Here is a 26200-nt window from a genome sequence, read left to right as displayed (position 1 = left end):
GATCTCATGATGTATCGTTAAGTTTGCACAGATCATTATTTGTGGATGTATTCGGCAAAGCTTAACATGGGTACATATTTGGATATTGTAAAGAAAGTAGACAGTGTCCCCTACCTGCATGAGAAGGACCATGATCATTTCACCAAAAACATTTACACTTTATATTCCCATGATGCGTCATTCCAGCTAGGTTATATACTACCAATTATATGCAAGGAACTTTCAAAATTCCCGGAATATTTTCACATAGACGATTGTGATAAGTCGTTGAAGTTTAGTTCTTCTCTCAAAAGTATCGAAACACGTTGCCAAGCACTTGAGGAAATTGGCAAAATTTGGAGATCTTCTAACAAATTTGAAACATTGAAAGGTTGGAGAAATGAAAAATATACAATTTATGACAATGACGGAGAACCGTACTTTTATCTGGAGAGATCAATGTGCCCATTGTTTGGCGTCGTCATGTATGGTGTCCATATCAATGGGTATGTTAAGGATAGTCGTGGAAATTACAGAGTATGGGTCCCAAGGAGAGCTGCCGACAAAGCTACATTTCCGGGAATGCTAGACAATACAGTTGCCGGGGGTTTGGGCTATCCATATGGACCAGAAGAAACTGTATTTAAAGAATGTTATGAAGAGGCAGGATTAGAAGAATCTTATCTTGTTGATAGGATCAAGTCATGTGGCTCTGTATCATATCTCTACCAACTGAATAAAAATGTTTTCAACAGTGAATTGGGATTGATACAACCAGAAGTGGAATATATCTATGATTTACAGATGGACAGCGAGACTATTCCTCATCCCGTTGACCATGAAGCTGAGGACTTTAGATTGATGGATCTCGAAGAAATAAAAGAGAGACTATTGGATGGTGAATTTAAGGATAACTGTGGTGCAGTGATGATTGATTTCATGATTAGACACTCATTACTAAAACCGGAAGATGAAGCCAACTTTGTTGAAATAAATAGTAGACTCCATAGGTTTCTACCTTTCCCAGTGAAATCAAACTAGATTTGCAATTTTTTAGAATGTATAAGTTTATATAAGGGAAAATGACTTGGATAAACGAAACATAAAGTTATTTACCAAAATGCAACTTAATATCCATCCATTGTCTACTTAAGACTTCTTCGACTGATAATGGAACATTACCGTATGTAATCGGCGCAAAGAAAATGAAACCAGAAACGAAAACTGCTAGTACCAGAACAACAAATGAAATGTAAGGTAAAGTATTCAAGGTATCAGGCTTTTCACCCTTCTGGCACCATTGTTGATTTCTGCAGTTCGTAAACAAAATTTCAGTAAATCCTGCTGCAAATAAACCTGCCAATAGATGTGCTGGTAAATAGTGATGTAAAAATTTTTGTCTGCCCATCAAGAAAAATGGGAAATAATGCAATGCCCAAGCAATAAAGAAAAATCCGACGTTATTGTATAGCCTCGTCCTTGTCTTCTCAGTTAATATATGAATGTTTCTGTGGACCGTTAATTGGTCGAATGCAGCAACTGCCAGAAATGCAATCATCATTAAACATTCATACCACCAGCCAGGAATATTACCAACAAAGAAAATTTGTTGTCTAGTTTCATTCTTGGTCCAAAAAGACACACCTGACATACATAATGGCCATGCACCAGGTTGTGAGGCGTAAGGATGTTCGCTTGATAAGTTGTTATTGTGTTCAAACATCAAAAACTGTAGTTCCCACCACTTTCTGAAAAATGATAATTTCTTGATAGGTTTTGGAGTAAAGATTGCTCTCGGACCACTTAAACCGATAATTTGATCAACATACCAATTGTTTTCCTTTGAGTTGATGTTTTTATTACCATTAACTTCTTGATGGTTGAACGCCCAATCAGGTAATAAGACATCATTATGTGTCCACATCGCAACAACAGTTGGAACATGTAAAATCTTGATAATTGAGCCCTTGGTCTTCATAACTTCATGTGGCTTTTGGTCAACAGGGTCAAATTTGAACAAAGTGTCTTGGTACCTTGGACCATCACCTTCTTCCAATGAAACGACAGTAAATTCTTCGTTTGTTGGATACAGTGGAGATGCAACATCGTGAGTTAAAAGATATCCATTAGTCTTAATATGTCTCAACCTAAATGTATCGCCCTGATAAACTGGATGCCCTAATTTGTTTCCCTCAAAAGGTGTTGCTGGTAGAATTTCCCAATGGTCACCTTCATCTTCACCACCATGGTTCAAACAAGTAACTTGTTGACCCTGGGAAGAAATTCTGCCATCGTCATATCTAAGAGGATATCTGTAAGGATGAGAATGTAATAAACAATCAGTATCCTTGTGCTTTATAGTGATGATATCATAGTAATTGATATCTTTAGCCTCTTTAGCTAAAATGGAATCTCCTAAAGTCTCTTGGAACTCGGTGCTCATAAATGCATCACCGGGACCCGACTTGGTTAAAATGGCAAAATGTATATAAAACCAGCCAAGGTAAATAATAAATGGAACAACAATCAACAGCATAAATCTGGCGACAAAATGTCTTGCAAATTCTCTAATAGTTAGACCGGTTCTGTAATCGAGTAAGTACCATAGTTCGTACGCAACAGCAACACCCACTGAAAGGAAAGTCATAACACCAACATATTTGGTGGAGATCACAAATGAAAGAGAGACTCCCGAAAGAAATAACCATTTGTACCATTCAAAAGTAAAGGGAGTTCTCCTCAATTTTGTGAATCTAACATAGGTATACATGGAGGCAGCAACGGAGATAATCAAGGTTGCGTCAAGTAAAATCAACCTGGTTTCACCAACATGTGCATTATCAAGAGCTACTATCGCAGAACCCAATATGCAAGTCCAGATGGAGTAATTACACTGCTTTAGAGTCTCAAACATCAAAGTGACTGTGAGTGTACCTAGAATTGCAGATAATGCTCTTAGAGGGATATAAGGAACAGAATGCTCGATATAGCTATCACCAATATTTTCGAACTTGAACTTACCATCAAATCCAACTAACCATCCAACAGCGGCAATCAGCATTTTAGCAAATGGCGGATGTAAATCGAAAAAGTATGTCCTCTCAAGATAGTAGGAAGCAAACTTACCAAAATGCACCTCATCAAAAACCACTTCAGATGGAAACCAGATATAGTAGAATCTAGCCACAAATGCAACAAATGTCACAGTGAAATTTGCTAATCTATACCATTTTTCCATGTGAGAATCCTTTGCAATGACTTCAGGTGTCTCAACTTTTGCAGCAAGTTGCGAAACAGGCACTGTACTCTTCTTACTTTTAGGTGCCATTTGTAAGCCGGCTTGTATGGAATTAGAAACCAAAAGGTGAAAGGTAAATACTTACAAAGCGTGTTAATGCTGAGTTGTTAACAAGGTACGGAAATTTTACTTTCCTCGCTTCCTCGAAAACACGAAATAGATAAATATATTGAGGTGGCATGTCTGGAATTATTTCTTTTTTTGGCTGCACTTTTTAAGGTGCCAGTGTTTGGAGGATTATATAGGGAAAACAAGCTTGCATCAGTATTTGGTAATAGAAGAAGCCACTGCCATGTTTGTCAAATTTAGTGGAGGTTTTAGCAAAGCAACGACTGTCTCTTTAAGAACACAAGTGGGGGCAGTATATGCACAAACACGTCTTATCTCCAACGAAATGTTTGAAGCATTTGGGAATCCGGTAATTTCTACAAAGAAGACTGACAATACAAACACCGATCCGGTTATCAACATCAGTCGTGAATTTGTCCCCAATGTAAAGTCATCAAACAGTGCGACAAAATCAGAAGTTTCATCACTTAAGGATATCTTCAACAAATCACTAAATGATTTATCTGCATCCGATGCATATCAAGTTGAAGATGGCTCTAAGAACTGGTCTGAATCTTTTCACGGCTTGGGCAATGCACCTTTTAGTAAGGAAGCGCAAGATATACTATATTCGGAGCTACCAGAAAATGATATTGAAATCACACCTGATGGACTATTATACTTACCAGAGATCAAGTATAGAAGAATTCTTAACCGAGCATTTGGTGCAGGCGCTTGGGGATTGGCACCAAGATCAGAAACTTTGGTTCAAATGCAAGAAACAGGTGGACTCTTGACCAGAGAATACGGGTTGGTTATTCACGGTAGGCTAGTTTCTATTGCTAGGGGTGAACAAACCTTTTTCAAAGAATCTGGTATTCCAACTGCTACAGAAGGTTGTAAAAGTAACGCACTTATGAGATGCTGCAAAGATTTAGGTATTGCATCCGAATTATGGGATCCAAGATTCATCAAGCAGTTCAAAAAGAAAAATTGTGAGAACATCTTTGTTGAACATGTAGTTACTAGGAAGAAGAAGAAAATCTGGAAAAGGAAAGATGAGGACGTTGAATATCCATACAAAAAATGAGGAATGCTTCCGCCGGTATATTATAATACACGGCTCAACTCTGTAAATAAACCTTTAACTATTAGCTAATATTTGTCATCATCGTTTCGAAAGTTTTACTCGATTATCGTTTTTTTTTTTTCGAAAACCCATAAACCTGTTACATTAATATAATTAAAAAAAAGGAAAGTATTTTTTTTTTCCAAATTTGAGAAGGATATATAAAACAATAGAAAAGTTAAAAACAAGTCAACGAATTTATAAACCTTGTTGAGCTCTTCTTCTGTCTCTTTCTTCAGCAATAGAAAGTTTGATACCCTTACCCTTTGGTAAAGAAACATATGGCTTGTTAGCTTCGTTACCAATGATGAAAACGTTAGATAATCTGGTGATGAAAGTGTTGTCTAAAGCATCCTTTAAGTGGACTAAATCGAAACCACCTTCGTGTCTTTCCCTGTGGGTAATAACACCAACTCTACCTAAGGATCTACCACCAGTAACCATAGCTAACTTACCGGTTTCAAAAGAGATAATATCAGAGATCTTACCTGTTTCTAATTCAACCTTGACAGAGTCACCAACCTTAATAGCTGGGTCTGGGTATCTGATGGTTCTACCATCGTGGGTAACAACATAAGGAATACCCTTCTTACCTAATTGGACCTTCTTGACCTTACATAACTTGTATGCAGCTTCTTCTGGGGTGATTCTGTGGATTGCGAATCTACCCTTGATGTCATAGATTAATCTGAAGTGTTCGTTGGTTGCATCTAAAGTGATGACATCCATGAAACCTGCTGGGTAGGTGGTGTCGGTTCTGACCTTACCATCAACCTTGACGTGTCTTTGCATCAAGATAGCATTGACTTCTCTACCGTTAAGAGCATACTTTAATCTGTTTCTTAAGAAAACAATCAATGGTAAAGATTCTCTTAACTTGTGTGGACCAGTGGATGGTCTTGGTGCGTAAACACCAGACAACTTGTCCAACATCCAGTGCTTTGGAGCAGATAATCTCTTTAAGTGGTGCTTTCTATATTAACAAAGGTAGTTGGAAAATGTTAGTAAGCTGCTGATCACAAACAAACCAATTTCATCGGATAAAATTTAAAATAGAAAATTAAGACATCGGCTGCAAGCACAAGCCGTTCCTAATGTAGACACAAATGGTCTTTCATATGGTTTTCCAAGATCAAAATCAAGAAAAGCCATAGGTTGAAGGTGTCTCAAGAACCCCTTCAACAAAAACTGGTACCACGATTTACTCGAAATACCAAGAATGCAAAAGAATAGATACCATTCACATTATTGTAAATTCACAAATCCAAAATTGAAATGATGCCAGAGGAATACTCCGACATTCATCAAGTAATGGATACATACGGTCCTCTTGCCATTTTTGATTGATTATAGGTTGGGTTTTTTAAATTTCTGAAAATGAACCTTGTTTCTCAAATTGAATGCTCAAATGGGCTTGCACAGCTTTTAATACTCGCGTAGTGAAAAATTGTGAAAAAGAAAATCTGAGACGACAAATATGAGAAAAGAGTTTTGGAAATCGTTGGTGGTTACCAAAACAGGAAAATAGGGTTGGCGCAAGGGTTTGCCCAATTTTACATGCGGTGCGAGGGTGCACTTTCCATTTTGGTTTTGTGTAGCTGAGCCTTCCATTAATTGAAGAGGAAGAGTAGACAAGAGAATCCAATCAATAGAATAGAAGCCTTTAAGGAATGTATTATTCATGTTCTACTCATTTCTTCTAAACATAAGAAATCAAAGCAAGGACGGTATTTCAAACTCTTCGAATATCCAATAGAAATGTAGAATTTGGAATATTGAATTATTTCCTTCTGGGGCAGCGTGCTGTAGAAAACCAAGTCGATTTATCACTTTAACGCTGTACTTTTCAGCAAGATATAATTTTTTAAAAGATAGTACCACTAGTAGGTTCGTTACCAACTACTGGAAACGTTGCAGTTACATATTTAAAATACAAGTGATCCTATTGAAACTACCTATTGGCAGTACCTTCCTGAGAACAATTCTTGTTATTCAATAGCAAAATAAGAAACCATTAAAACTATATATGATTATCAAAGGGTATCTAGAAGAGAATAAAATAAAATAAAAAGACGTAAGAACAATGAATTAAAAAAATCTTAGGATTATAGTAGATTTAGAAAGCTATGACCAATTCTCAGTGACATATGTTTTCAAAAGTTTTCCTAAATTGTATTCTTCGGGACAATCATTATAATAGGTAATATGGGATGCTAAATTATTGTAAAGGCGTGAATCATTATTGCATGCTTGTTGTAAGGCATTTAAGATAAAAGGTTCAATGAAATCATAATACACTACATCAGTGTATTCAGTTTGTGTGTCATGACATTGATGAGATTGGATAACATTAGGAACGTAGAATACGTTGAGATGCTTGTGAATGGTATCATCACCATCTATTCCAAAATCGTCAAGGGTTGTATGGCCATAAGATATCGGTTTCCGTTCATCTTGGCCATTAGTAATATTAAGGTTAAGCTCATTAAAGGACAAGTTTTTTTCAAGTGATTTTAGATATGGTGACTTGAGCTGTTTTTCATTTATAATATAATCACCATTATTTAGGATTGATTGAAGCGATAGAGCAAGGTCAGTAGGGACGGATGGAACAACTTTCCACATGTTCTTGAAGGGAGAAACTGTAAAGAGGGAATTCTTAGTAAAGTCACCTTTATATAAATCATATCTGATACCGCCCGTATTAATCATTATTATTCTATCATTGGAAGACTCAACATTAAAAGACTCAACATTAGGGTTACATGATTTTGGCTTCAATTGTGGTAATATATCATTTTCAAGAAATCTTAGCAAAGATTTTGGATCATTGTTATTGTAATCGGCTGCCGCCATGTAATAACTCTGTGGTACAACACCGTATTTTTCATTCAGCTTCAATTCTTTAGCAAAATGGAACAACTCTTTGGATACAAATAAACCAGTTTCCGTATTGAAATCTTCTAGGTTAAACTTTCTGGTATGATGCATAAAAGAATGTAGGTTAAAATCAATGTACTTCCGATCAACATTTTCATAGATATTTGAGGCTGACAAATCCTGTATTGAGGTGAATCCAACTGTCTCACAGTACCTGCCGGACTGTATGCCTGTTGAATGATCATCTAATACAGTAAAGTCCCTAATATGGGAGTGGCCGCCCAAGTACTGGATATAAGTGTTTGGGTAATATTCTCTAATAGCAGAATGTAGGATGCCCATTTCTTCCCAATCATGAGCAACTGGTAAATGACCAAAAATGACAATTGCATCCACTTTATCACTGTGAGCTTTCAGTATATCAACAAACCAATCTTGCTTAACAATCTCCCGAATGGGGGTAACCATAACTCTTTCATTGCCCATTCTAAAATCAAAGAGGAATGATAAAGCTAGAACATTAGCTTTCGTATTCTTAGTTTGGAAATACCTGAATGTGTTATTACCGAAAACCACCCATTCATCATCATCGTTCTTATACTGCACATTTGTAGAAACAAACCGTTCACCGTATCTAGGCACCAAAACGTCGTATTCTAATTGACTAACCTGGGGATCATATAACTCGTGATTCCCCACGGTTATTAAATCATAGTCTAGCATCATGAACAACTTTGACGAATACAATCCGTTCGGTACAGTTAAGTCCGACAAACCATTTCCATCGTGTCTATCGCCGGAATCCACCATTAACAAATCAACTCCCTGGTCATTTGATAACTGTTGCATATTATGATGGAATGAAATCAAGTCCCCCCAATCAGCGGAATATTGGCGTTGATTAGTATGGCCCAGATACCATCCATGGGTATCAGTAGTGTGTAAGAAATTAAGACGACCCCATTTTAAATCCCGCAAAGGTTCGTTAATGTTTGGTAAACGGGAACCTAGTTGTTGTCTTGTGTTTACCCTCGAATATGGATTGAAGTAGTCAGGATTGTGTTGAGATGTCTTACTTTTGAGAGTGATTCCATATATTGGACCTATGTCTGTAATTGAAGTAATGTGGGATAGTACCAAGTACAACACAAGTACAAAGGATAGTATCTGTGTTATTATAAGCATGGGAAACGGTCTGTTGATTATTGGAATACCCCTATATTAACGAGAAGGAGGAAGAAAAGCAAGTCCAATTGAGTTGCGAAAACGTAACGAAGAAACCAGCCAGCAAGGATCTTGACCTTACAAGATTCGGTGTGAATAAGATAAACTCCATGGTATCCGAAAAGGCCCTTTAAACCCTCGGAAATATTGATAAAACTTCCAATTTGGTTTCTCGATTAGGAAAGCTAGAATTCCATGGAAAGAAAAATAAACAAAAGAAAACATAAAAATTGAAGGAAAACTGAAGAGAAAAAAAAAAAATAAAAATAAAAAATAAAAAATAAAAAAATAAAGGAGCTACAAAGTTTAAATTTTTTTTTGTCTTTTTATAAAAAAAAATAAGTAAAACAGTTGAGCCTCCAATAAAATCAAGAAAATTTGTTAAAAAAAAAAATTCCCTTTTTCTCATTTCTCTTTCATTTTTTTCCCCCCTACCCCTCTCCTCCCCTGGTAATTGGCACGCACGCGATAATTGACAGTAGTTTTCTACTTCACAGCGAGTGGTCAACATGAATTTTGAACCTCTTGGAGAGATTGAAGGTGTAAGCATAATTACAACTACCATTGCCTCTGTGAACAGCAGTGAGTACCATATTGCGCATATCCGAAAGAGCCAAAAAGCAGTGTATTGTTTTCCTTTTGAATATTTTCAGCTAGAGACGTATCTTAGAACCTTACTCAACTAAATCAATTTATTCGACAATTTATTATTCATATACTAGCCCGAAAAATGTCTGAACAACAACAAGGACAAGTGCAAGTGCAAGAATCTTTCAAGCTGCCAAGACCTTTTTTCTTCAAGGACTCCGACCTTGAGTCAACCACCCAGTTTCAACCAGTTGATACTTTCTCGGAAACAAAGAAGATTGCCGTTTATTCTGCAATCTTTCTCGGTGGTATGCATGTAAGAAGGTTACTACAACACAGAATGGGATCTGCTAGACCAGGTCAGGAACGTTACCTCAAGCTATTTGAATTATCACCAAGGCATTTTATATCCATTCCATTTGCTTTGGGTACTTATTCCTTTATCTCAAACTCTTTATATAACTTAGAAGAAAAGAGAACAACAAAGAACGAAGTCATTGCTGCATCTTCTGCAATTTTGGTTGCTACCATTTTCAAATCTTCTCCATTGAACCAAAAGGTTGGTTTGGCGTTGGGTATGGGTGCCTTTGTTGGTTTGTTCAACTGGTCTGGTGGTTTGATTGGTAATTACGCAACCAACTTCACCGCAATGACACACAATGGTCAAATTAAAAACCAAGAATCAAACAAGAGCTTGGATGAAGAGTTTGCTAATGGTACCTACAAGAAGCAAGGCTTCTGGGAACTATTATATAGAAAGCCGTTATCTGAAACTATTGAAGATTTAGGCGAAGGTAGAGGTATTGGTAAATTATAAATAATTAGTCCGTACCATTCATAAGAGAGAAAAACAAAACCATGATTAACGCTTTCCATTCTTCATAGTATAATACCGCACATGATATTTATTTGTCAATTTATTTATTTATATATTTATATATTCTTACACATTTAAAAAAAAAAGGACGTCATTTCCCTGTATATGTAGACATGACAAATTGTTTAGAAAAAAAAACCTCTTTGAAAGAAAAAAGAAATCATTAGTTGATTTGGATGATTAGATATTATCGTGTTGAACAATAACTTTAACTTTGCCTGTACATGAATACCTCTTGTTTAACTTTTTGATTTTCTTTTGGAATCCCAAAGCTCTACTGGTAATACTGTAACTGTATTTAACACCGTCGTTTGGTAATGTGATAATTAAGTTATTTTCCACGTTATTATCAGAACTATTACCACTAGCAGTCTCATTGGATTTGAATTGGAAGGACAAGGAACCAGGTCTGATATTACCACCAGGATGAATACCACAGATAACATGCATCATTTTACCACACAGTTTAGTCCAATAGATCATCCTCTCCCCCCTTCGAGGAGCTGATTCAATGACCAATTTCTCTAAACTCATGTAGTAGTTCAATTCACTAATTGGCAACTCACCTCCCCAACGTTCACATAACGCAATTCCAATCAAAGCCCTTATTCTATGTGATAGTCCATGCGAGCCCGCAATGATGCCAGACGTAGCAACGTGTAAGGCGGCTGTAGGTTGGAGCTCCTTTGGGTATGAACAATGAACAAATGCAATGTTACACAAGGCAGGAATTATTCGATCTTCAATTTCCTCAGGTACTATATTATCAGAGGAATTGGGTAAACCGGTTTTGAGTAATTCCATATACTTGTGAGCCAAGAGGGGTTGGTAAGGCCTAGTTGCGGTTATTATTGGATCTTCTTGTTTGATTTCTTTAGGGAACATGGAGTACAGTACACCTTCACGGACACCACCTTCACTGAAATGGACGGTTCTAATTTTAGGTAGCGACTCAAAGGCGGCGCTTAAAAGTAAGCCCACTGCTGGTAGTTGTTGCTCTCTTCTATTAGAGACACGAAATATTTTGTTGTTTTGGTTCAACTCTTTCTCCTTCAATTTCTCAAAATTGAAATTTGGGATTTTCCTCTTCAACAACAGGAAGTTGGCCATATCTTCCACTTTGTCAAACGTAGTTGAGTATCCATTTATGATTGATTGAATAGGGTAATCATCCTCGTTGGCTATTAGTAAATGTCCTAATCCTCTCAATCCACCACCACAACAGAAGAGTTTAATGCCATTGTTCTCCTTCATATCTTTGATTAGAATATCAGGCAAGTTAATTTTCTCAAAAGCAACTTTGTAAGAGTTTTTAATCTCATAGAATAATTCATTAATATCTTCATGTTTCATTCTGAACGATAGAGCAGCAGCACCGTAAGGTAAAGACACAGGATTATCGCTTATTTTAACTTGACCATTCTTGGAAATGATCCAACTCAATTGGGTTGAGCCACCGCCCAAGTCCATGAAAAGACCACTGACATCATGAAACGAAGAGGCAACGCCGTAACTACCGGTTATACCTTCCTGTTCTTTACTCAATAATTGAACTTTCCAACCAGTTGCTTTGTAAATCTTGTCCCTGAACTCTTTGGAGTTCGACGCTTCTCTAGTTGCTTCAGTTGCAACAACCTTCACGCCATTCGAAGGGACACCAAAATCTTCACAGATCCATTTGAACCTTCTCATTGACCTAATGATCTCATTGATTGCGTCTTCAGGAATTGGCTTCCTCGATAAGTTATCTTTGTTTTCGTCATCATCATTTAGTTGTGCATCAAATAAGGAAATACCCAACCGGTCCTTGTAAACACAAGGCATGATCCTTGCATGGTGTGGGGCCTTTGAGGAAATTGAAAAACGAATACCGTTGGATCCTATATCTACAATAGCCGTCAAGGCTCTACCAACAACAGACGCCTCATCCTCGGAGAGACTTGCGTGGTCATTCTCCCCTTCATGTTCATGGTCATGGTCATGGTCATGTTCATGTTCATGGTCATGGTCATACATTTCCGAGAGATGGTGGCTGTCGGGGGTGTTCTGGGCGTATATTATGTCTTCCAGAGACATTCGGTAACAAATTCAATCCAATTCCAATTGTTTTCTCTCTTTCTCCTTGAATGTCTGTATTGGTGTTTGTGTTTGTGTGTGTTTGTGTGTAAATATATAGATACTGATATAGACGTTTGTCTGTATCTATCTATGTGTGTCTTTACCTGTGCGTGTATCTAAGTCCCCAAGATAGGGTACTACCATATCATGCAAATCCACATGTTCATGGTAATATGGTATGTACGCTGAAAAAGATTGACTAATTAGGCTTCTCCAATATAGGTGTGTCTTGCCTAATCATTAAGCGGAAATAGCCTGTCGCGAACATTCGCTGGGAAACCTCAATTTCGCCGCTGTACAACTCTATATTTGCCACCAGAATATTGTGGGTAGCATATCCACGCCATAGTTCGATCCTTGTGCTACTGGTGCGAGGTGACTCTTTTCTTTTTTTTTTTTGTTTCCCTTTGCCCCAATGAGGCTTTTCTGGCGAGCCGCATTTTTGCAGTGACAACCGCATAGCAGCGAAAAAGAGAATAATTAAAATAAAATAAAATAAAAAATAGTGAAATAAAGGAAGAATCAAATTGGATTGGATTGGATTGGATTGGATTGGATTGGATTGGATTGGATTGGATTGGATTGGATTGGAAGACCGAGGGCAAATGGTTTAAATTTTAAATTTTGTTTGTATACTCAAAACTTACGATTGGGGTGTCTTTAGAATGAGAAAACACAAATACTAGAACAACACAACTACATTAATCCCAACATAGCAGTACAATATGGATACTCCGCTAGAGATGGATCCACTTGGAGTCGAACCAGTTGTCGAGACTGCTGATACCGTTGATAATCTCAACAATGTTGCAAATAATCAAATCAAGGAGGATGCAAATTATGATGTTGACTTGGGGAAACTTACTGGGTTTTTAGGCCGGTGCGTTGTCAATCTCGTTCTCCCCTTTGTGAATGGGCTCATGCTCGGTTTTGGAGAAATTGTAGCGCACGAGGTTTGTGCGCAATATGGATGGCGCGGGGCAAGGGGGCTCATCCGTCGTAAAGAGAAGGGACCAGGTGAAATGACGGGGCAACGTTCCGAGAGAGGGCAACTTAATCGAATCAATAACGGGGTATTACACCGGGGGTTATAAAAAGGGGAGTTACTCCGAAATGGGTTATATCCTCAATAGCTGATCTCTCAGAGAGGGGGAGGGGGAGAAGGAGAGGGGGAGGGGGGATTACCATTGGAGGCTCAGGGATGAGCCGTCTCTTATTAGATTAAAAGGACGACGATTAGATACTTATAAGAAGGACAACCCCCTTCGTCCTCCTCCCCCTCCTCTTCCAAATGATTAGTATTATGCTCTGTCGAAACAAGTAGGTTGTATTATGTATAAAATAGCAAAACAATGAACGACATGTCTGCAAACATCAACAGGGCCAACGCTTATCTTGGCCGTTCTGTCCATAACGTGCTTCTCTTTTATTCAAAAAGAAGGAAACCTATCCTTAGAATCACTTATTTGCTTATCATATATCTCATTTTCAACAATGGCTCGAAATCAAGGAATTACACAAGGAATTTTGGGAAGGGAGAGAAGTCGGAACTTTTGAAGACCGTTACCACGAGGAAGAGAGACTTTGATAAAGGGATTTTCAAGAACAAGACGTATCTTCAAAAACTTATGTACAAATTCAAAAACATCCCCATAATTATTATATTCTCACAATTGAGTCTAAAGGATAAGAAGGCATTAAGTGTGTTCTCCAATTGTCTCTTACAGGTGATATTGTTGGCAATCAAGGCATTGATAACTTTGAAAACGGCAACTTTGGATGGATATTTGGTGTCGTCCTTAATTTCCAGAAAATTTAGGCGTTTTTTCAAATATTTGTTTATCTGGTTACTTCTTGGATTGCCATCTTCATTGGTTGATTCCCTAATTGAGAAATCAAAGAGAACTCTATCACAAAATTTACGTTCCAGTATAACGAGTAAAATATTGGATGACTATTTACCAGAAAATGGTACATCTACAATTTACCAATTATTAAATAATCATAATCTTGAAGTCAATATCACCGATCCAAACCATCGTTTAACTTCTACAATTGAACATTTTGCTAATTCGTTTGGTATTTTACCTTCTCAATTGTTACTTCCAGTAACCGATATTATCATTGCAGGTAATCATCTGTCGAAAACTTCTGAAAATTCTAGTGAAGGGGGTGTCTTGTTGGGAGTGGTAGCCAATGTTTGTACAATTGTACTTAAACTATTCACCCCCAACTTTTCAATGCTTAATAATATGAGAAATACTCTTGAAAATAAATTCCATGAATTCCATTCAAATATTATTTCAAACAAGGAAGAAATTGCATTAGCCAAAGGTCATGGTAAAGAAATAGATTTATTGGATACCTCATATTTTGAATTTGAAAAATTTGAACGGTCTTCACTAAGGAAAATGGGAGTATACAACTTTGCCATTTCCTTTATTTTCAAATATACAATGGGTGCATTTGGATTGTTATTATGTGCAGTTCCAACTTTTACAACAGTTTATATGAAAGATGTTAATATGAATGAGAAATTAATTTCAAAATTATCATCTGATTTTGTGACTAATAGGAGTTTACTTATTAAGGCAGCTGATTCTTTGGGTAGATTGATCCAATCAAAGAAGAACATCCAAAATATGGTTGGTTATGCCAATGAATTATGGGAATTTCAAAAAATTTTAATTGATATTAATGAAAACTCAAAAATTGAAGCTTCAATGAATAGCTATAATTATCAGTTACCTTCAACTTTAGATTCTAATATCCAACCGCTGCTAGTTGGTCCGAATGTCAGATATGGTGATGAAATTACTTTTAGCCATATACCCCTAATAACACCAAACGGTAATATTCTTGTTAAGGATTTGACCTTTTCCATAAAACAGGGTGATAATTTGTTAATTATAGGACCAAATGGTTGTGGGAAATCATCATTATTTAGGATTCTTGGAGGATTATGGGATGTCAAAGATCCTGGTGAAATCACCGTACCCTATGATAAAAGGGACTTATTTTATTTACCACAACGATCTTATTTCACATACGGTTCGCTTAGAGAACAGATTATTTATCCTGATTCTTATGATACATATAGAGAAAATATTTTGAATCTAAAAATGGGGAATTCAAACACCATCATTAAAGATGACGAATATTTGGTTGAATTGTTAAAGAAAGTTCATTTAGAATACCTTTTAAGTTATGATGAAGATGAAGATGATGAATTCAATGGGAATAATAATGATGCCAATTTTGAATCTTGTGTTTTCATGAATCCGTGTCTTGATAGAATTGAGAGATGGCCCGATTTATTGTCCGTTGGTGAACAACAACGTTTAGCAATGATTCGGTTATATTACCATCAACCTAAATTTGCTGTTTTGGATGAATGTACTTCGAGTATTTCATCCGACTTGGAAAGAGAATGTTATAGAATAGCAGTAAATGATTTAAAAATTACAGTACTATCCGTTTGTCATCGTACAACACTATGGAGTTTCCACTCAAAAATACTTAAGTTTAAGAGAATCGATGAAAACAATATAGATGAGGGAGATGGGGCAGCGACCACAACGTTCTCATCGTTTGATCCACAGCTACGTTTAGAAAGGCACGAGGAGTTGATTACAATCGAGAACTCGTTAAAACGTAGTGATGAATTAACTAAGAGATTAAACGCCCTAAAACAACTAAAAAAGAAGAAGGCTAGACGGCCTGCAATGATGTACATCGAAGACGACGAAGCTGACGATTGATCTGATGGTAAATAAATCCTATAGAAATACCACATTCTTACCCTCTTGGAGCATGATTTTATCCCAATCTTCACCAGTATTCCAGCATTTCTCCATTATATCGATTGCTACACCGGCACTAACTGATCCTTTACTCATAAAGTCCTGCAATTTCTCAATGAAAATCCCACGATTTTCAGTCAACGATTCGCAGCCGGCGAAGAACAATGGAGATATAACCCCCAAGGAATTTGGCTGCTTTGTATTTATATACGTATTTATGGTTTGTAGGATATCCGAAGACATTTCCTGGATGATTTTGGAATTCCTTGGTATACGTAAGACACGCCGGTAGAGTTGTATCAAGCCGGAAGTTAGAAAGCAAGAGTTTGATGCAATCACCTCATTGAGTGAGTTTGAGTCGCCATATTTAACATTCTTCAATTTGTTGAATTTATTTTGTAGGTTCAGGGCAGATTCAATTGTAGATGATGATAGGGGGATGTTCTGTTTTAACTGGACATTTACCTGCTTAATCAAAGCGGTAAGCTGTTTAAACAGCGGTAGTAATCTGATGTCAAATCCCAATAGAAAGTCTATATTTTTATATGATTCATCACTTGTTGGTGCGTCTCTGATTTCATAATCAATTTGAGGCACCTCTTGTTTACTCGCTGATGAGGTGGTAGTCATGGAGGACGAAGACAGTGATGATTCACTACAGGGAGAAAGAGTAAGTTCGACCGATTGGCCTATTTCCTCCGCAGTAGGCTCGAGTGGTGATGACAAATTGGTAAAAATGTCAATATATGCATACCATCTAATCAAAAAGTACAAAAGCTTAGTCTTCTTTATCTCACCAGATAGTAGGGAATCTTCGTTGCCAAACTCATTGAGCAATTTATTGAAAGGTTTATTATAACCGCGTAAGAGGAAGATTTGTTTTGCACCATTCATGTGGACCTTCCATTTGTTAGACCTGTAATTGAATGCCAAGAAGGATGAGAATAGGATAACTATAGTCAAGGTCAAATCAGAGGTCGATGTTTCCCTATTTTTCAACAATATTAGCAAATCACTCAGGGCACGTGAAAGTAGAGAATCGACGATTTCTGAACAATCTTCATTGATTAGAGAAGACTGGTGTTTAGCACCAAAAGCAACAACCAAAGACATCAAGCCCTCGTTTGTCATTGCCAATTTGGGTAACACCATTTTGAATGGGTTGTTAATGTATAGCTGTGGGTCGGCTGGAGTTAGCATGCATGCTGTCGAATTTGTATAGAATTGGAAACAGTCGTAGTAATAAGGCACGTTAAGTAGCATATCTGGTAAGGGGAGTAACCCTCTTGGAATAGTGTCGATATGTTCTGAAAATTCCGGACTAGAATCTTGAAAGTTTCTCATTTTATTTGGAGATTCATCTAGCAGAGACACTGGTATTAGAGAACTTTCGATTGTATTCAAATCTTGTAGCTTGTACATGTCTATATTAAAATTATCCAAACTGTATTCATTGGGCAATTCCACCAACTCATCATCTAGAAATGGTATTTCCCCGTTCTGGTCATTATTCAATGAATTTTCCGTTGTATTTATTTGGCCATTGAAGATATCGCCTGGTATTTGAGACTCCAAATTCTCCAAAAGAGACCATGGAGAATTGTGTATCAATTTCTCGTTAAACATGGATTCAAGCTTATCGTTTACCTTGTGCATCCCATTGTTGACCCGTTCGGTCATTTGTAGCAGCATATTCAAGTTTTCAGCAGGATCAAACGTTGGCTTTATAATCACCTCCTTCTCATCGTTGACCTTGACCTTGATTTTCCCCTCAACCTTCTCCGTCTCTGGAACGACTCTACGGGTGGGGTTCTCGTTGGCCGTGCTTTTCTTCTCAACATGCATAGGCTCGCCAGAGAGTGACATGTTCGCAACAGGATTCATCTTTTCAATTTTTGGCTTCTTGTATGGTCTACCCCCCCATATCAAGTTCAAAACGTACTCGCATTTCTTGTTATGTTTTATACATTGGCTACATGACGGTTTCAGCTCGTCGCATTTGATCTTTGCTCGCCGACACGCTGTACACCCGAGCCTGCTCCTATTCCTCTTTGTCTTACCTAACATAAAAACTGCAACACAAAATTCCCACACTGACTCCAATACTGACAACTATAGAGATAGTGCGATTGATAGTGCTATCAATCGTAATGGTGACAAGTGGCAGAAACAAAAGGCTACAGAGCATACAAGGACAAGAGGATGAAGTTATAAATGGAAACGTTAACTAGAGATCCACTACTATAGGTACTTATATAGACGGCTCCATTGATGTGTCACCCTCCCTCCCTCCTTCTCCTCCTTCTCCGAAATAGGCAACTCGCGCGAGCCTTTGCTGAGCCTCTAGTTTTTCCTAAAAAATTGCGCGAAATAAAAAGGCGCGAAATAAAATTGCGCGAAGTCGATAAAGAAATTTTTTTTTTCTTTTTTTTTTTTCCTCTTTTTTCCACGCTGGCGCTTTCCCTCCCGTTCCGGAATAGGAACAAGGGGAAATTGCCGAGAAAGTCCAAAAGCAAGGTCCCTCGCCACATTGGACGATGGGCCATCCATTCTACAATTTCCCGTTTGCCATTCTATGCAGAGAAGATGCACGTACCTCGCTATAGCAGGAATTAGCTATAAGTTGGCAAACTTTACAAGGAGACGAGACATTACTCAATATAGAGGAGTACAGGGGAACAGGTGCATATCGAAACCATCCGTGCAGGTATACTCAAACACACATTGCAACATAACCACTTGTAGACATACATTGCTGTCTGTCTCAGTATCACCACACGTCAGACACTATACCCCGACTCCCTTCACATAAAAAGATAGACATACATACATACATACATACATACACACGTGTCATTCTCCATATTGCGTCTTCTCACTAATTCCGTGGTACAATTGAACAGACTGGATAGAGATGGCAAATTCCGGTGAGAACATGGGCAACTTGTCCAGGTCGTCGTCGGCGTCCAAGGGAGTCAGAAACATGAGCATGAATCCGGGTGTGCAGGCAAAGTTGATGGCCTTCCAGGCAAAACGGAAACAGCAAATGGAACAGTCGAAACATGTTGGGTCACATGAGAATTCTGAGATGTCCGATGATGACACTGCAGTTATTGATGGTGGTACTTTAAATGCCAGTACGTTTAACAATTCAAAAATCATTAATAACGATAATAATTCTAATAATAATAATAATAATAACAATGATGTTAATATCTATAATGGCAACAATGTTAGAGAAATGGACAATTTATCACTCAATACGGTGTTGAAAAATAGCGTGGTACAGTCCCAATCGTGTATGGGTTCACCTTCAACTCCTGTGAGTGTCAATTCTGTTCCCTTTGACTCTCCAGTTCTCTCTGCTAACGACGAAAGAGAAGCGTTATCCAGAAGGACCAGTTTCAGGGTCAACAATAGCAAATCCAACAGTTTTAATACCCAGCAAAATCTTAACGATGATGGCATAATAAGAAGAACTTCATTCAGACTTAACAAACAGAATTCCACAAATTCAAGTACCACTGTTTCTGATGATGGCGATAGGCTTGATTACTCACCTGTTAAGCAACATAAACAGCAACAGCAAACACAGGACGATCAACAACAAAGCTCGCTAGTGCATCAGATATCACACGGACAACACTCACCTCAACAAAATAAACAGCATGATCTGGACCAGAATCAACAACAACAACAGCAGCAGCAGCAGCAGCAGGCTCTTCCAGCGCTATATCCATTAAATAAATCGCTTTCCTATTTATCCAGAGTCCATCAGTCTCATTCCAGCTCGTCAAGTGTCGAATCTCTAGGTAGTTTCCAGCCTCCTCAAAGCTCATTACCTCCCCTACCTACGTCTACCCCACCAACCGAAACTTCTCAAGATTCTAGTGGTGCAACTCTCAACACAGATACCCCTCCTTTTCTACAAAACGCCGAAAATATCCTTAAGAGCAAGAGTTTATCTTCCACTCACACATTATCTGCAGGTAACGTATCTTCCACTAAGTTGAAATCTAAAATCCCGTTGTCTCAGAGGAGAGGTATGAAGCTCAATTTGAGCTCTTTGGATGGTTCTACGGGGTCTGTAGAAAATAAACCAAATCCTTCCTCAGAGAAGCCCAAACTTATATCCACATCATCCTCAGAATCTATCGACTCTTTGGATCCGAAACCTTTCACAGTTGATCATCTAAAGAACAAAATGAAAAACATTAACATCAACAACCGTTCAAACATGGATAGGTTGAGAGACAATGCTCGTCCTGCTGCTCGTAGAAATCCAATGAACCTCAACCTGAATAGTTTAAATTTGAATGCAAACAATAAAAGCAGTAATACTGCTATGAATGTTAATAATAGTAGCAGTATTAATAATACTAAACCAAAGTTGAGCAAGTCATTAAATAGGGAAACTGGATTCACTCCATTTGCCAAATACATTGATATTAAGTCGGGTTCGTTGAACTTCTCGGGAAAAGCCTCCCTTCATTCTAAAGGTATTGATTTCTCAAATGGGTCTTCCTTCCACATCTCGATGGACGATCTTGATATCTTGGAAGAATTGGGTCATGGTAACTATGGTGTAGTTTTCAAGGTGTTGCACAAACCAACGGGCATTGTGATGGCTATGAAAGAAGTGCGCTTGGAGTTGGATGACGCAAAGTTTCGACAGATTCTAATGGAACTCGAAGTCCTACATTCCTGTAATACTGATTGTATTGTGGAATTTTATGGAGCCTTCTTTGTCGAAGGTGCCGTTTACATGTGCATGGAGTTTATGGAAGGAGGATCTCTCGACAAGATCTATGGATCAGGAATTCCTGAAATCTCTTTGGCTTATATCACCAAAAGAGTTGTTACTGGTTTGAGGGTGTTGAAGGAGGAACACAATGTCATCCATAGAGACGTTAAGCCTACTAACATGTTGGTCAACAAAAACGGTGTTGTCAAATTGTGTGACTTTGGAGTATCTGGTAATTTGATTGCCTCTCTGGCTAGGACAAATATCGGTTGCCAGAGTTATATGGCTCCCGAGAGGATCAAACACACCAACCAAAATGCCGAGACTTACAGCGTGCAATCGGACGTGTGGTCTTTGGGTCTATCGATTTTGGAGATCTCTAAAGGCTCCTATCCATACCCACCAGAAACTTACAACAACGTCTTCTCTCAGTTGAGTGCAATTGTTGACGGTGAGGTTCCTGAATTGGAACCCGGCAGCTATTCAGAGGAGGCCAGGGACTTTGTACGCCAGTGTCTCAATAAAAACCCAGACAAACGCCCCACTTACGACCAACTACTATCGCATAGATGGTTACAGATGTACCCTGACGAAGAAGGTGAACGGATTCTAAGTGGATTTGTGGAGAACGCACAAAAGAACCACCAGGAGTCCCGCAATAAATCCCAACGAGTCGTTCCGGCACTCCACAGTGGGATGCCCGTATGATTGACTATAATTGTTGTCTCTTGATCTAATTTATAACTTACACCTGTGTACTCTTTTCTAGGCAGACTTTGTATGTAATTGTCAGCTGTTGACCTTTTTTTCTCCACTTTGTTCTTGTCTATCCAAATTTAACAAAAGAAGGAGTCAAACCAATCTTGACTCTGCCTTTCGGGTAGTAAGAGTCATCTTGTTATTCCAAAATTGCATTTCTTCTGACTCCTTCCTTGTGTCCGACATTTATCGACTCCTCCAATTTTCCTACTCCTTTTTTTTTTTCGTCTCCGCCTCCGCTCTTTCAGTGAGGGACCGCTCTCTGCCTTTTAGGATTTTTTTTTTAGCTGGTGCATGAATCTCCACAGAACCATTAGTAACAGACCCATCTGTGTACACCAAGGAATAACTCTTAAAAGTTTCTCCATTCAAAAGTGGTAAATAGATCTAAGCTGTTTTTACCAAACCATTCTTGGCTCCAGTGCGGCAATGCATACACACATGTCCATCACCAACAAGACTCTTAGGGGCCTGTTCCCCTCTAGCAGACGGTTCCACACGTTACCAACATTATATCATGGACAACCACAAATAGTTACACGTCGAAGAAGGCCTACTCAGTTTTCCGACGAACTCAACAAAGGCCCATCGTTTGAGGACTTCATCAGCGGACGTGCCAAGGATATGATTGTTGATCCCCTTGAGGCGGCTCGTAAGGACCCCAATGCGAGATTGCCCGAGTGGTTGAGGGTCCCTATTCCAAAGGGTAAGTCGTTTCACAAGGTCAAAAAGGACGTTAGAGATTTGAAGCTTGCAACTGTCTGTGAGGAGGCAAAGTGTCCGAATATTGGTGAATGTTGGGGGGGTAAAAAATCAGAAGCAACGGCAACCATCATGTTAATGGGTAATACATGCACTAGAGGCTGTAGATTCTGTAGTGTTCAAACAAATAGAAACCCAGGGCCTTTGGATCCGCATGAACCGTCAAACACTGCCGAAGCTATATCCAGGTGGGAGTTGGGGTATGTTGTTCTGACCACTGTTGACAGAGATGACTTGCCGGATGGCGGGTCTGCACATTTGGCCGAGACTGTCAGATTAATAAAGGAGAAGGCCCCAAAGACTCTAGTCGAAGTCTTAAGTGGGGATTTCAGAGGGGATCTGGAACATGTCCAGACGTTGGCAAATTCTCCATTGGATGTCTTTGCCCACAACATTGAGACGGTTGAAGCGTTGACCCCCCATGTCCGTGACAGGAGGGCCACATACAGACAGTCGCTGTCGGTTTTGGAGAACGCCAAGCTAAACAATGATCATATCCTAACGAAAACCTCCATTATGTTGGGTTTTGGCGAAAGCGATGAACAAGTTCTACAAACCCTGAAGGAATTGCGGGAAATCAAGGTCGATGTCGTCACATTTGGCCAGTACATGAGACCTACCAAGAGGCATATGAAAGTTGTTGAATATGTCAAGCCTGAGAAGTTCGACTATTGGAGAGACGTTGCTCTAGATCTAGGCTTCCTCTATTGTGCCTCTGGACCTTTGGTGAGATCGTCTTACAAGGCCGGCGAGGCATATATCGAAAATGTTATTAGAAAGAGAAAGAGAAATGTTGGTGTTGACAGGGAGATTGAAATTGGTGACGAAAAGTTTGTTTCGAAAAAGCTTCTGGATGAAGTGAAGGCTTGATTGAACATTTTATAGATTTTATACAAGTAAACAAAAATCGGTTTTACCTACCATGTAATTCCAGTAAATTCCTTTCTGTTGTTTTTTAGCCCGTTCTCTTTCCGTTCTCTCTATTTTGTATTTTGTTATTTTATACACTCAATCTAAAAAGTTGATTAAAAGGGAAATAGACATCTATTTACATAAGGGTGTACAAAGAAACACTTAAGCTTCTTCGACTTTTTCAGCTTCTTCGGTCTCCTTGGATGCATTTTCTCTCTTTGCTGCTTGTCTTTCCTTCTCTTTTTCTAGTTCTTGGAGGATCTCCTTCTCTAAGCCAGAAATTTGTTCCTTAATCTTTGTGATCTTTTCTGCTGCTTCAGCCTTGGCTTTCTCTGCTGCCTCTCCTTGTTCCTTCTTTGCAGTTTCTAATTTGGCCTTAAGCTCGTCAATAACCTTTGGATATTCGTCCTTAGATGCAGGAATGGTTGCACCAACATATGTCAATTTGGTAATGACAGAAGGATCAACAATCTTGTTTTGTTTCTTGTTGTTGTTTTTCTTACTCTTCTTGCCCTTAGTAGAACCAGATACAAATGCAACTTCTTCTTTCTTAATGACCAGAGACTCGTCGAGTTGAGGTGCCTCGACTGACTTCGCAGGTTGGGAAGAAGTAGTGGTTGACTCTAATGCATCCAAAGCACTAGTTTCATCATCAAACTTGAATTCGGGATCCAATGCAACAATTGCTGCCTTGATTTGGTCAACCAACTCGTTGGAAGCAGTTGAAGCAGACGACTCGATTTCTTTAATTTCATCCATAAGATCGTTTCTTTCAATGTACAATCTGTACGCCTTTTCCTCTTCTTCTCTTTTCTTTCTTTCGTTGTCCATGTCTGCCTTGAACTTCTTGAACTTTGCGTCAAAGTCATCTCTGATTTTTCTTATTTGCTTGAGTAATTCGTATTTCTCATTTTGCAAAACTCTTCTCTTACCAAATAATTCATCTCTCTTCGCTTGAATACCCTTATTCTTCTCGGTCAACTCGTTCAACTGGTTGGTGATTTCTTCAAACTTAGCTTGAGCCTCCTTGTTGGAAACGGTGGAAAGAGAAGCCTTCAATTCTGCAATCTTTGCCTTGTCAGAATCGATGGATTTTTGGATTTGTTCGATACCTGCAAAATCCTTCTTTAACTTATTCAAAGAAGACATTTCCTTCAATGCTTTCTTCTCTTCCACAAGCATCAGATTACCACTCTCAATATCTGACTCAATCTTTCTGATCCTCTTGTCAATGTCTTCGGTGGTCTTAAAATTATACTTGGAAGTCTTTGAAGTGATTTCACCAACCTTCTTCTTAATGGATTGGTCAAGTAATCTGATTTGTTGGTTGATGGATTCTCTCTTCTTCTTGATGTCATTTTGAGAGTTGATGATCTTTCTCAATTCGGCAGTTAGTTCTTGACGCTTTTCAGTGTCAACCTTAGGAGTAACAGTGGTCTCAATTTGGGAGGAAAGTAAAGTAACTTGAGCTTCGATCTTCTTAATTTGAGTATCTAATTCCTTGATTTGCTTGTTCTTTTGTTCAACATCAGGCTTCTTGATAAATTTTCTTGGCTTTGGAGCTTCAATAACTGGAATTTCAACAGACATCTTCAACAAACACAAGAGATCAACGCAGGTTAGTAAATCTGAGAGAACAAAAACCAAATGTGAAGGGAATTGAAATCCGCACACTCATCAATAGGTGATCTTCATTTGCTATAACATACGGTAGTGGATACAGTTGAGGTTTTGAGGTCAGGTATGCAGGCAGAGCCGTTAAAGAAAAAAAAAAAAAACAGGGTTAAATGTGACCTGAATTCAAATCCCCAAAAAACCTACGTGTCCATGAAAATTCAGTTGAAAGTTGAGGCAACCTCAATTTTACTTTTCTGAAAAGAAGGTTCATTCAATCAATGAAAAAAAGAAGAAAAAAGGTGAGCCCGCGGCCGGGTTTGAACCGGCGACCAACAGATTTGCAATCTGCTGCTCTACCACTGAGCTACGCGTGCAACAACGCTTAAAAAGGAAGGTAGTCGGTACTAGACTGCCGAAAAAGGAAGTTCTGTAAAATCTCTTTTTTGTGATTTACATATATATTATTGACTGCTGAGCAAGTTTTAGTTTAAATCTAACAATATCCGGGGCTTTTTCACTTATTCAAACCAAGCCTGCATAAGAAAGTGCTATTTTTCCAGTATAATCTATAAAATCTTAAAATTTCCCCTCGGAAATTTTGTTTGTCCTTGAAACAATACAAAAAGGAAAATACCGTTCTGTATTATTTATTATTCGTAACTCATGGAAAGCTATATAGTATTTAGACTTTTATCATCGATGGGTAGCAGATGCAAGTTACTTGGTTTAATGTTTAATGCTTAATATTCTCAAATAAAGTTGCAAAATTGTGTGTTTAACTGCATTGTCAATCAGGGAACTTCAATCTTCTTTCAAAGAATGCTAAAGCAATTGGAAAAAATGTTTCAGATATTGTAGTAAAGAAAAGAGAGAATTAAGTTAAGGCCGATGTTGTTTGTTTTGCTAAAAAGGCGTATAAACACCACCAGAAATCGCATAGTTTGCCCGAATGGGACACATGTTGGTCTTTACTCACACATATGTTGGTTACACGATCTTTATTCATAGTTATTCACTATTTATACAGCGTAGAAAAATAGAACACCTACATCATAGAAGCAGTGAAAACAGACGCTCTGTGGGAAATACATACAACTTTATTATGCATTTTACATTCTTCATAGCTAGATCTGCGTTCGGTTGGTATGCAAATACCTGGACGAACTGCACCTTAGACATCTCAAACATCATGAATGTACCATTTAACAGTTTGATAAGATAACTTGGTGAAACATTGAACTGTTTTGTTTCACCACTCGTAAATTGGCTCGCAAAGGACAGTAACTGGTGATGCAATACAAACAACTTCTCAGAAGGCTGGATTCTTTGTCCATGAACAGAGAGATACAATACGCAAACCCTGCGGAAATATGGAATCCTACGGTGTTTTTGTTGCAACTTTAATATTACGGTCTATTTGTGTGTGTGTCAGATTTGTGGGGCTTCTAAGCCTCCAAAAAAG

General features: G+C 38.3%; 13 protein-coding genes and 1 non-coding gene across 14 annotated transcripts; 7 read left to right on the top strand and 7 right to left on the bottom strand.

Annotated features, from left to right (window-relative positions):
• Positions 1-45: 45 nt before the first annotated feature.
• Positions 46-1020, top strand: C5L36_0B08400 (uncharacterized protein; the record flags this gene model as incomplete). Its single annotated transcript, XM_029465212.1, has 1 exon — positions 46-1020. The coding sequence occupies one exon, from the start codon at positions 46-48 to the stop codon at positions 1018-1020; it is 975 nt and encodes a 324-aa protein (XP_029321071.1).
• A 67-nt stretch (positions 1021-1087) lies between these two features.
• C5L36_0B08390 (uncharacterized protein) lies at positions 1088-3307 on the bottom strand (the record flags this gene model as incomplete). The annotated part of the gene is made up of 1 exon (XM_029465211.1): positions 1088-3307. The coding sequence occupies one exon, from the start codon at positions 3305-3307 to the stop codon at positions 1088-1090; it is 2220 nt and encodes a 739-aa protein (XP_029321070.1).
• A 262-nt stretch (positions 3308-3569) lies between these two features.
• C5L36_0B08380 (uncharacterized protein) lies at positions 3570-4415 on the top strand (the record flags this gene model as incomplete). Its single annotated transcript, XM_029465210.1, has 1 exon — positions 3570-4415. One exon carries the CDS (start codon positions 3570-3572, stop codon positions 4413-4415), a length of 846 nt encoding a protein of 281 aa, XP_029321069.1.
• A 237-nt stretch (positions 4416-4652) lies between these two features.
• Positions 4653-5791, bottom strand: C5L36_0B08370 (uncharacterized protein; the record flags this gene model as incomplete). The annotated part of the gene is made up of 2 exons (XM_029465209.1): positions 4653-5427; positions 5778-5791. 2 exons carry the CDS (start codon positions 5789-5791, stop codon positions 4653-4655), a joined length of 789 nt encoding a protein of 262 aa, XP_029321068.1.
• A 787-nt stretch (positions 5792-6578) lies between these two features.
• C5L36_0B08360 (uncharacterized protein) lies at positions 6579-8519 on the bottom strand (the record flags this gene model as incomplete). The annotated part of the gene is made up of 1 exon (XM_029465208.1): positions 6579-8519. The coding sequence occupies one exon, from the start codon at positions 8517-8519 to the stop codon at positions 6579-6581; it is 1941 nt and encodes a 646-aa protein (XP_029321067.1).
• Positions 8520-9288: 769 nt separating this feature from the next.
• C5L36_0B08350 (uncharacterized protein) lies at positions 9289-9963 on the top strand (the record flags this gene model as incomplete). The annotated part of the gene is made up of 1 exon (XM_029465207.1): positions 9289-9963. The coding sequence occupies one exon, from the start codon at positions 9289-9291 to the stop codon at positions 9961-9963; it is 675 nt and encodes a 224-aa protein (XP_029321066.1).
• Positions 9964-10203: 240 nt separating this feature from the next.
• C5L36_0B08340 (uncharacterized protein) lies at positions 10204-12099 on the bottom strand (the record flags this gene model as incomplete). The annotated part of the gene is made up of 1 exon (XM_029465206.1): positions 10204-12099. One exon carries the CDS (start codon positions 12097-12099, stop codon positions 10204-10206), a length of 1896 nt encoding a protein of 631 aa, XP_029321065.1.
• Positions 12100-12866: 767 nt separating this feature from the next.
• On the top strand, positions 12867-13235 carry C5L36_0B08330 (uncharacterized protein; the record flags this gene model as incomplete). Its single annotated transcript, XM_029465205.1, has 1 exon — positions 12867-13235. One exon carries the CDS (start codon positions 12867-12869, stop codon positions 13233-13235), a length of 369 nt encoding a protein of 122 aa, XP_029321064.1.
• A 258-nt stretch (positions 13236-13493) lies between these two features.
• On the top strand, positions 13494-15902 carry C5L36_0B08320 (uncharacterized protein; the record flags this gene model as incomplete). Its single annotated transcript, XM_029465204.1, has 1 exon — positions 13494-15902. One exon carries the CDS (start codon positions 13494-13496, stop codon positions 15900-15902), a length of 2409 nt encoding a protein of 802 aa, XP_029321063.1.
• An 18-nt stretch (positions 15903-15920) lies between these two features.
• Positions 15921-18011, bottom strand: C5L36_0B08310 (uncharacterized protein; the record flags this gene model as incomplete). The annotated part of the gene is made up of 1 exon (XM_029465203.1): positions 15921-18011. One exon carries the CDS (start codon positions 18009-18011, stop codon positions 15921-15923), a length of 2091 nt encoding a protein of 696 aa, XP_029321062.1.
• An 847-nt stretch (positions 18012-18858) lies between these two features.
• On the top strand, positions 18859-21396 carry C5L36_0B08300 (uncharacterized protein; the record flags this gene model as incomplete). Its single annotated transcript, XM_029465202.1, has 1 exon — positions 18859-21396. The coding sequence occupies one exon, from the start codon at positions 18859-18861 to the stop codon at positions 21394-21396; it is 2538 nt and encodes an 845-aa protein (XP_029321061.1).
• Positions 21397-21876: 480 nt separating this feature from the next.
• On the top strand, positions 21877-23079 carry C5L36_0B08290 (uncharacterized protein; the record flags this gene model as incomplete). Its single annotated transcript, XM_029465201.1, has 1 exon — positions 21877-23079. One exon carries the CDS (start codon positions 21877-21879, stop codon positions 23077-23079), a length of 1203 nt encoding a protein of 400 aa, XP_029321060.1.
• A 204-nt stretch (positions 23080-23283) lies between these two features.
• On the bottom strand, positions 23284-24711 carry C5L36_0B08280 (uncharacterized protein; the record flags this gene model as incomplete). The annotated part of the gene is made up of 1 exon (XM_029465200.1): positions 23284-24711. The coding sequence occupies one exon, from the start codon at positions 24709-24711 to the stop codon at positions 23284-23286; it is 1428 nt and encodes a 475-aa protein (XP_029321059.1).
• A 329-nt stretch (positions 24712-25040) lies between these two features.
• On the bottom strand, positions 25041-25112 carry C5L36_0Btrna1C. Its single transcript has one exon. It is a non-coding gene; the product is annotated as a tRNA-Cys (tRNA).
• Positions 25113-26200: the final 1088 nt, after the last annotated feature.

The sequence above is a fragment of the Pichia kudriavzevii genome, chromosome 2 (genome assembly GCF_003054445.1).
Source record: "Pichia kudriavzevii chromosome 2, complete sequence".
NCBI classification, from domain to species: Eukaryota; Fungi; Ascomycota; class Pichiomycetes; order Pichiales; family Pichiaceae; genus Pichia; species Pichia kudriavzevii.
The sequence above is the reverse complement of the archived record's forward strand: the minus strand, read 5'-3'. Positions and strand labels throughout refer to the sequence as shown.